The 10,374-nt window shown below is 52.3% G+C and overlaps 1 protein-coding gene across 1 annotated transcript in view; it reads left to right on the top strand.

Moving 5' to 3' along the window:
• Positions 1–10,374, top strand: part of LOC112552132 (E3 ubiquitin-protein ligase TRIM7-like) — an 18,418-nt gene that overhangs the window by 426 nt on the left and 7,618 nt on the right. Inside the window, exons 2-6 of the mRNA XM_025217003.1 lie at positions 529–575; positions 3,623–3,815; positions 8,564–8,791; positions 9,179–9,201; positions 9,694–9,810. Of these exons, the coding sequence (XP_025072788.1) occupies positions 529–575; positions 3,623–3,815; positions 8,564–8,791; positions 9,179–9,201; positions 9,694–9,810 (608 nt within the window). The remainder of the gene's footprint in view (positions 1–528; positions 576–3,622; positions 3,816–8,563; positions 8,792–9,178; positions 9,202–9,693; positions 9,811–10,374) is intronic.

Raw genomic sequence — 10,374 nt, 5'->3', positions numbered from 1 at the left:
CCCCCCCGCCCACGGCACAACGGCGTGGCTGCACACGGAGGCTGGTTTGTGGTAGCCTCTGTGCAAGCCATCCTGCTGGGGGAGGCGAGAAGGACCCAAATGCCCTTTGTTACATTCCTGACTCAGCAAAGACAACTGAGACGTGCTCTTCTCCATCCCGAAACCCCGGCTGTTTGATTCGGGGACAAACACCACCTGCCTGGGAAATGACAGTAACTCTGGCACAACAGAGCGGGCAGGGCTGGTTTCTAGCTCCATCCCATAACAATAATGAGTAACGCTTTAACCCTATAATTGCCCAATTACTACATTGCTCTCCTCTTAATTTACAACCCAGACATAATCTTTCAAATAACTAGGAGCTCTCCGTTCTCCCCCTGGATAACGCCCCTCCTCAGGAGCAGACTTTTCCTCCGCCCAGAGGACTATGTGTCTGTCTCCAACACCTCTGCCCTCCGGACTAGCAGAGGTTGTGGACGGGTCCATATTTCGGGGCTCAAACTTCTCAGTCATTCAACTCTATTCTAGGTCCCCTGCAAGCACATTCTCCTCAGGCAACAGCTCCGGTCCCTCAGGTAGGTTGGGTCGTAAGTGGATGTGGTCCTGATGTCGTCTCACCATTTGGCCATTTTACTCCAATTTTAAAAATTAAGGCTCCCATTTGTTTTTGGATCCTGCCTGGAACCCAAGTAGGTTGGCGGGTATTGAAATTTTTTGTGTAAAGAGGATCATCCCCCCCAAAAAACTCTCTTGCATGCTGATGGCCCGGCCCGGCCCACCTTGTAAAGAATCTTGTACTCATACGTGGCTAGGGGCAAAGCCCACTGCTGTAGTCATGTCACTGCCATAGTGGGTACTGCTTTATTTTCCTTAAATAATCCTACCAAAGGTTTGTGGTCTGTTAGGATGGTGAAAGCCTTCCCATACAGATACTGGTAAAACTTCTTTAGGCCAAATATAATAGCTAAACTTTCCTTTTCCAACTGAGAATAACCCCGTTCGGTGTTGTTCAGTGTCCTTGAGGCATATCCAATAGGCTGTTCTTCCTGATTGTTCAGTTTAGGGGACAACACAGTGTTCCTGACTCAGCAAAGACAACTGAGACGTGCTCTTCTCCACCAAAAATACTTTGGCTGGCTGCCCTCTTGGATATAAATCCTAGCCTTTATTCCCTTCAGTGTACCTAACCCCTCTTGAAATACTGAAGGGTAGGCCCCCAGGATTTCCTTTAGGGCGGGCATTTCCTGTAAATCTAATTTAGATATTTCTTCTCAATCTAATCTGGGTTTTTTCAGCCATGTCCTACCAAACAAATTGAGCCTTTCTCCTTTTACTACTAAGGCATTTAAGGTTTTCTGTTGTCCTTTACGTGTAACAGGCACACTTACTGATCCTATTACTGGATGTTTTCCCCAGTGTAAGTCATTAGTTTCACTCTTGTCTTTTCCAAAGGACTCAGGCCTGTTTTACACTGTTGATAAATCTCTTCATTAACCACTGTGACAGAAGCCCCTGTATCTATTTCCATGCATACAGGTTGGTTATTTCACTGTACAGTTACTCTGTAAGGTTCCACTTTATCCTCCATTACACATATATATACAGTGTGGACCTCTTCATCTGCCTCCTCTCCTTCCTCCTCCTGTATGTGATAAGCTTTTTGCTTTCTTCCCTTTTCTTTGGCCTGACCTTGTTGTGCAGCCAAATCACCCCCTTTGCATTTTTTTGCTAAGTGTCCCATCTTGCTGCATTTATGACACTGGGACATTTTGTGTCTGCAAACTGAGGCTGAATGCATGTCTCCACAGTGAAAACATCTCTCCAATTCTCTTAACTTCTGTTGAGAGCTTTGCACTTCGTTTATGGCTCATATTTAGTTTCTTTATAGTCTAAATGTAAACCCTGTACATTTTTTCATGACTGCTTCCATGACTGTTGTCACCTTTACAGCTTTGTCCCAGGTCATGTCCCCATGTGCAAGTAATTGTTCTTGGATTTTTACATCACCAACCCCACAGACAAATCTGTCTCTCATCATATCTTCTAGGACATTTCTAAAAGAGCAGTGTTCAGTTAGCTTTCTGAGCTCAGCAATATACTCGTTGATAGATTCGCCGTCCTTCCTCCTTCTGTTCTGGAATTTGTCATGTTCTACAACACTGTTTGGCTTTGGGGTATAATGTTCAGACAAGATCTTTTACAACTGTGCCAAACTTTTATCTCCTGGCTTTTCAGGTTGCAACAAACTTCTTAAAAGGGGATATGTTTTGCTGCTACAAACACTGAGAAATATTGCCTGCTCTTTGTCCCCGGCAGTGATTTCATTAGCTTGAAAATAATGGCCCAAACTCTCAATATATTGTTGCCAATCCTCAGTGTCTGGATTAAATTCCTCGATTTTCCCATAGGAAGGCATAGTTAGATTTTCTTGTTGCCACTGTTAAGTTCATCACTTAACAAAAAAAAATGAGACTTACTTTTCTCCAGGCCCAAAACCTCGAGCTGTTTTATTCAGGAACAAATACCAGCTATCTGGAAAAACAGAATGGGGAGTGCTGGACTCAAACTCAATCCCATAATAATGATGACCACTTTAACCCTAAAATCGCCCAATTACTACACCCTTGTCATCAAATCCTTCTTTTGAAACCAGATGAAGCAGGAACGCGGCTCCCCTGGCCCTGGAAATGCAGAGCAGTGAACCTCCTCCAGTGTCACCAACCCACAGTTGTGTGCGAGGCTGTGTCTTGAAACAGGGGGTGTCCGGCACCGGTTTCCCTTCAGTTGTTACAACCCTCCCTGGGAGCTGCCTGGGGACTCCTTGGGGACGGGGGGATTGTAGCGCATGGACAGACTCTGTTCCCCTCGGACACAGCCCACGTGACATGCTCTGGAGGGCAGGCCTGGCTCACAGGATCTGCCACGAGCAGCTGCTTCCCCCAGCCGATGCTCCCGGCGCGTTGCACAAGTCTCAGTAATGCGCATTGCATTGGTGCCGGGGGCTTCAGGGCTAACGCTGGGTCCAGAGGGGACGTGGTGGCTCCGCCCCAGCCCAGGGAGCACGGCCAGGTCCTCCTTTTGTATCTGAGCACCTCCTTCACTGTCTCGGTCCAGGCCTGGCTACCAAATGCCGTGCTGCGCTGGTCCTGGATTAATGTCGCTTTAGCATTAGCTGTACCTTTAGCTGTAGCTGTAGCTGTACTGCTGGGCTGTGATACTTCAGGACTCGTGTCTCACTTGTGAGTTTCTTCATGTCAGTGCCCAGAGACCAGACCTGTGTCTTGTCCGGCCCAGCTGCTTCAGACTGGCTGGCATTCTGCACTGTCGACCGCGGTGGATTCAAGGCCGTGTTATTTTCTGTTCAGTGCATGTCCCTGACAGTCTGCACTTCCCACTGCTTGCAGTGTTGCCTTGTGGCACCTCCCTAGGACGGCTCCATTTTTCTATGTGCTCTTCCTGCTGGGCAGGAGCTGGCTCCACAATCCAGCTGGAAACTGGCTGCTTGCTGCTCCAGCTGTGTTCAGCGCACACTATTCGGTGCTGCGTCCAGACAAGGGTGCGCTGTACTGGGAGCTGCTGGTCCAGCCTGAGCACATGGGCTTTCCTGGTGTCACGCTCACAGCGCACCCTCAAGTAGCCCTCTCGGTTATGGTGCTGGGAAGAGACTCCAGCTTCTCCCCTCCAAGGAAAACGGAAACAAGGAATTTCCCTTCCCTCAGGAACAAATTCAGACTCAGCTGCAGCTGCTCAGGGGGGAGAGGGACAGGCTTGAAGCACTGCGAGGGAGTGAAAGCCAGAAACACCAGGAATACCAGGTGGGTGCTGCTGGGGTCCGGCTGACGTGGGGGAGGAAGGAAGGGACGTGTCCTGCTCTGCATGTTTGGTGGGACAGTGACCGTGGCATTTTGTGACCGGTGTTGCAGTGTGGTGTGGCAGGTGCATGCAGCCAGGCCTTGCAAACCCACAGTGATGAGCAGGAATCTGGGTTTTCTGTTTGCAGTGAGAAAACATGGATATCTCATTTAAAGGGGAACACCAAGGCGAATGGCAGGTTTCCCCTTGCAGGCTAGCAGAGTTGCAGCCTGCTTGGGGTCGGGGGGTGGGAGGAGGACAATCATGGGCAGAGGCACCATGTGCATACGCACATGGGCAGACATGCTTGGTACCCAGGCAACGTGGTGGAGAGCAGCTTCCCCAGCTCCCTGTGGGTAAGTCTAGTGGGGGGCATAGGCAATGTGGGGAGAGTGGCAGGGGCGAAGACTGAGGTGGCAGCAGCAGTTCTTGCCAAGCCCCCAGACTGAGGGAGGGAGTGGGGCAGGGTTCGCTGCTGGGGCTGAGGGTACTGCCAAGCTGGGGTGGTGTATGGGACCTGGGGCCAGGGCAGTAGTGTAACACTGCAGGGCCCCGAGGATGGAAGTACGGGTGGCTTGGTGGGATGGTGCAGGGGCTAGCAGGGGAGGTGGCTCCCCACTGTTGCACGCACTTCTGGGGTGGGATCTGGCACCATAGGCAATGCACTGCAGGGGCACGTGGGCGCATATGCTCTTCCATATTTCTGTGCCCACAGTGTTGCACGGGACTGAAGCTGGCCAGATGGGCATGGGCAGAAGCCAGCTTAATGTCCCAGCGGGCAGAACCCAACTTTGGAGGGCCACCCAACTCCACCTCCCCACCAGGGTACAACCAGAGCCTAGCGTGCAGGCAGCTCACAGTGGGAGGAGGTGAGGGCAGTGCAGCCTGCCCCCGCTCTGTTATTCCTTGTGCTGCTGGCAATACAGGCGCATTGGCGGGGGCACCGAGTCTCACTGCTCCACTCTGCCTTCCCGTGCCGGGTCCTGCCTGCTGGGTCATGGAGGCGGATCCTGCCCATGCTGGTGTGACCAGGCTGCAGCCCCGTGCCCTGCCGTGGATGCATAAACTTGGGGGAGGGCATATGCCCCACCCCATTCCCCCTCTTATGTCCCACTGGGAACAGGGAGCTGTGGAGTGAGGGGCACCAACGGGGAAGGGGGGCTACAGATCGGGAGTGAGTGGCATCAGCAGGGGCAGGGGGCTGCAGGTCAGGATTATGGGGTCGCGTCAGGGCTGGGGGATGTCCGTGGCTTATGAGTCAGGAGCATCAGCATATCAGGGCTGCTCAGCACCAGGGGAGGCTGGACCTGCATCCTTGTCAGTGAAGTGGGCAGGGGGTCTCTGGTTTTCTATGATTAAAAAAATAAACTTAAATCCAAAAATATATAGGTATTTAGAAATATATAGGTGTTTAGAAATGATTTTATTATAATGATTAAGGTAATGGTAGTCTTCCAAATTGCTTTAAAATTGTAAATATATCAATAAAACATGGTGTTCAGTTGATACTTATGTATATAGATAGCAGTGTTTCACTTTAATTCTTGAAAAGTGAAGATTTTGCATTTATATCATAAATTCATAGATGTTAGGGTTGGAAGGGACAGTCACGATGCATAGGGGGTGCATGTGCACCCCCTGAGAGCGCTGGTGCACCCCCTCACAGCCAGCACTCCCTGCTTAGGCAACGGGCAGGGAGGGCAGGCAGGAGCATCGGTGCCCGCCTGCAAGCGCCAGCCGGGGAGTGGGAGTGCTGGATGAAGTGCTACAGCCACTTCCGGGAACACCATGGTTGTTTTCCTGGTCGGCAGTCAGCCATGGGAGGGTCTCCCTCCCCCTAGTCGGTGAGATTGGCTGCAGGCGCCTCCATTTTTCTGAGCAGGGACTGGGACTTTTCTCCCACCGGTATTCAGGATGGACTCGGGGGAGACTTGGCCAGGCCTAGGGTGGACCAAGTTAGGGAACTTCTGGAGGGGCTCACAACTATAGACCCGTTAGTCTTACCTCGGTCCTGGGGAAGCTCTTTGAGAAGATTATCCAGGAGCACATCTGTGAGGGACCAGCAGGGGGAGGATGCTCAAGGGCAAACCAGCATGGGTTTGTTAAGGACAGGTCCTGTCAGACCAACCTGATTGCCTTCTACGATCAGGTCACATAATCATTGGACGCGAGTGTCACGGTGGATGTAGTCTTTCTGGACTTCAGGAAGGACTTTGACACTGTCTCCCACCCCATTCTCATTAAAAAGTGAGGTGGACTGTGCCATTGATGCCTACACAGTCAAATGGGTCACAAATTGGCTAGGGGGCCGCACCCAGAGAGTGGTGGTGGATGGGTCATGTTTGACTGGAGGGATGTGGGCAGTGGAGTCCCCCAGGGCTCGGTCCTCTGGCCCGCGCTGTTCAATTTCTTTATTACTGACTTGGATGAGGGGGTGAAAAGCACCCTGCTTAAATTCGCTGATGACACCAAGATTTGGGGTGAGGTGGGCATGCTAGAAAGGAGAGACAGGATACAAGTGGACCTGGACAGGTTACAGGGGTGGGCGAATGTGTATAGGATGGGATTCAACGCTGACAAGTGCAGGGTACTGCACTTAGGCACTAGGAAGCAGCAGCATACCTATTGGTGGGGAACTTCCTTCTCAAAAGCACAGAGGCAGAAAGGGATATTGAAGTCATTATTGATTCTAAAATGAACATGGGCTGCCAATGTGAGGACGCGGTCAGCAAGGCTAACGGCACCTTGTCATGCATCCACAGATGCATCACGAGCAGGTCCGAGGAGGTGATCCTCCCCCTCTATGCGACACTGGTCAGGCCGCAGTTGGAGTACTGCGTCCAGTTCTGGGCGCCGCACTTCAGAAGGGATGTGGACAGCATTGAGAGGGTCCAGAGGAGGGCCACCAGCATGGTCAGGAGGCAGCAGGGCAGGCCCTATGAGGAGAGGCTATGGGATCTGAACCTGTTCAGCCTTCACAAGAGAAGGCTGAGGGGGGATCTGGTGGCCATCTATAAACTTACCAGGGGGGACCGGAGGGGAATGGGTGAGACCCTGTTCCTCTGAGTGCCTCCTGGAGTAACAAGGAATAACGGCCACAAGTTGATTGAGAGTAGGTTCAGGCTAGACATCAGGAAGCGCTACTTCACAGTCAGGGTGGCCAGGACCTGGAACCAGCTTCCAAGGGAAGTGGTGCTGGCTCCTACCTTGGGGGTCTTTAAAAGGAGGCTTGATAACTACCTAGCTGGGGTCATATGAGCTTAAACTTACAAGGGGTCATATAAGCCCAGTATTCAATCCTGCCCAGGGCAGGGGGTCGGACTTGATGATCTGCTCAGGTCCCTTCCGATCCTGCATCTATGAATCTATGAATCTATATGAATCAATTGTCACTTTCCCCTAGGTTACCTTGTACCTGCAGATCCCCCACCAGGTCATCCCCTGTAGCTAACACCAAGTCCAGCAAGGCGTTTCCCCTAGGGGGATCGTATACCTCCTGCGTTAGGTGGAGGTCCTGTATGCAAGTAAAGAATCTCCGTGAGCAGTTAGATTTGGCTCACTGCTCCTCCTAGAAGATATCAGGGTAGTTGAGGTCACCCATGACAGCTGTCTCTCTCAACTGTACAGCCTCTGAGAGCTGTGTGGAGAATTGCAGGTCTAGCTCATCCTCCTGGTGTGGCGGTCTATAGTAGACACCCATTACCAAGTCCCTTTCCTCCCAACCCCCTTGTATCCTCACCTACAATACCTCAGTTTGGCCCTCCTCTGATGCCATCTTGATTATAGAGGATGTATATTGTTCCTTAACATAGAGAGCAACACCCCGCCTCGCTGCTTTTTTCCCCGCTCTATCCCGTCTGCACAACCTGTAACCCTCAATGCCTACTGCCCACTTGTGAGTAGGGTCCCACCAGGCTTCAATTAGTCCAACCAGGTCAAAGTTGTTGCTTGCAAGCAGGAGTGCAAGTTCCTCCTGCTTGTTCCCCATGCTCCTAGCATTAGTGTAGAGACATTTAAGTCCCCTGATGGCTGCCCTTGATACCTCCCCCTGTCCTGATGTCTATCAGGCCCCGTAGTGCTTACCTTAGTGCCTACCTGGGCTGATCCAGTGCATTGCTCATGGCTCACTGATCCTAGGTTTTCCTTATCCTCTGCTTCCTCATCCCCCGATGAACCTAGTTTAAAACCCTTCAGAGGAGATCAGCCAACCTGTGAGAGAACACTCTTACCTTTCGAAGAGAGATGAAGTCCATGTTGTCCCAGCATGCCTCTCTTGTGGGAGTGCGGATCATGATTGTAGAAGCCAAAACCCGCATGATGGCACCAACTCCAGTGCCGCAGGTTGACTTCCCTGACGCAGGCATCCTGATGCTTACAGCGACCGCGACCAGCGAATTTGGGATTTTTAAACAGAAAAAACCAGGATCACTGATGATGAGAGTAAAGCTTTCCTTGCTGACAGCCATGGACTTCTCCCCTCCATCAGGTCTTAGCTCTCAGGGAAACAGAAAAAACCTTTGCAAAATTAATAGAGTGAAGAGATCCCAGGCAGGGCCCCAGACCTGAGCAACCTCCAGCTCTGCTCCAGATGGTGGGAAGTTGGGGGTCCCAGTTGTGTGGACAGTCAGGACCACAGGGCCTTATGAACTATTCCCTGACTCTCCCCAAAGCGGCTGCCCTCCCTGACGTGGTTTCTCTCTCTTCATGGCAGCAAAAGGCAGCAGCCGAGAGGCAGAAGATTGTGGCAGCGTTTGAGCGACTGCGCCGGTTTCTGGAGGAACAAGAGCGAGTCGTGCTGGCCGAGCTGGGAGAGCTGGAGAGGGGGATTGAGAAGAGCCAGGGGGAGACTGTCACCCAACTCTCCGAGGAGATTTCCCATCTCACCAACCTGATCAGGGAGCTGGAGGGGAAGTGCCAGCAGGCAGCCAGTGACCTGCAGGTGAGGCACATTAAATGTCTCCAGTCCAAGTGCAGGGGAGGGAAAGGCCTAAATCTTGGGTTTGCTGGGACCAGGTGTGTTCCTGAGGAGGGGCGACAAAGGCAACAGCCCCAGACAGGCACGTGGTGGCAGTGATGGGAGATGCAGAATATCAGCCCCAGCTGCTACTGCCCTGTGTGTGTCCACTGCCCAAGGTGCACGACTGCTGTATTTTACACCTCTTGAGGGTCACTAAAATGGACTTGTAAAGGGGTTGAACTTTCTCCAGATCCTTCTGTGTGTGGGACTCACAGAGTCTGAGGAAAAAGTGCTTCCCTGTGGGTAGGGGGTCCCTGGTTGTGGCTCACAGCACTGAGCTCACTCTTGCTTCTTTGTCTCTCCCTTTAGGACATGAGGAGCACGCTGAGCAGGTACGTGGCTCCACCTCATTCCCCATAGAGGGAAGGGTCTTGGGGACAATGCAATGGGCACATCCCTGCAGGGCATCACAGCACAGCAAGCACTGGGACTGCCCCAGAGGTGGGAAGCATGAACATCCCCCTCTTCTCCTCAGGGAAGTGATGGCTTTGGGCACTGGCAGCCTGAAAACTGTAAGGTGTAATCTGGGCTTTCCCCCTCTTGTCCCCGGGGAATAGTCCTGGCCACCAGAGCTTGGGCCAACTACCCATGAAGTCTCAGCTCCTTTCTGATCCCAGGAAATGTCCTGCGCATTTTGGAGCTGGAGAAAACTTATCAGTTCCTGCTGGGGGAGCTGCCACTGCCACTGTCTGTGCTGCCCCTGCCCCTGTGGCTGAGGCACATGGCCAGAGTCAGTCTCCAGGTCCCTCCATCCACCCAATGATTTTACCAGGAAGCTGAGCTGCAAAAAGAAAATCAAATAACGCGGACTAGTTTGTTCCCAGGTACAAGAAGGAGCAGTTCCAGCTGCCAGAGGGGATTTGCCCAGAGCTGGAAAATGAGACTTGGTGTCTTCTCTGGACAAAATTTAGCTCTCTAGGAGACTTTGAAGAAGTTTCAAGGTACTGAGAAGGGGGCTGTGAAAGGGAAGAGGGAAGTGTCCTTGTTGATGAAGAAGAGACAAGCAGTTGGTTCAAATTTAGAGCCAGCATCTTTTTTAATTGGGAGATAAACTGAACGTGCTGGACTGATATCGCAGGTAGCAGGAAGGAAGACACAAGACAAGGGCCTCTCTCTGCCTTTGGGCAAATCACTGATGAACCAGGGCTCCTCTGGGGGACCTGGGTCCTAAGCTGAAGGCTGCTGCTGCTCCAGCGCTGCTCAGCATGGGCACCTGCAGCTGGGGCGGTGGGAGCTGTGGGACCCTGCCCCACTCAGAGCGAGCCCCCAGTGCCTCATGTCAGGCCACCAAAGTTAAGAGCCAAAATTGAACATGCGGCAGGCTGTCAGGTTTGGATCCTGCTGGCTTGACCCCAGAGGTACAGGGGGGAGGGCTCCCAACGGGGAAGGAGAGGAGCAGGGAGGGAGCAGAGCAGGCAGGTGTGGGGTGTCCCGGGTGAAGCTGCACCTCTGGTATCCTGCATCCCCACAGGGGCCGCTGGAGCAGAGGGGGACTCTGACTGGAC

Source organism: Alligator sinensis, unplaced genomic scaffold, assembly GCF_000455745.1.
Source record: "Alligator sinensis unplaced genomic scaffold, ASM45574v1 scaffold1208_1, whole genome shotgun sequence".
In the NCBI taxonomy this organism is placed as follows: domain Eukaryota; kingdom Metazoa; phylum Chordata; order Crocodylia; family Alligatoridae; genus Alligator; species Alligator sinensis.
The sequence above is the reverse complement of the archived record's forward strand: the minus strand, read 5'-3'. Positions and strand labels throughout refer to the sequence as shown.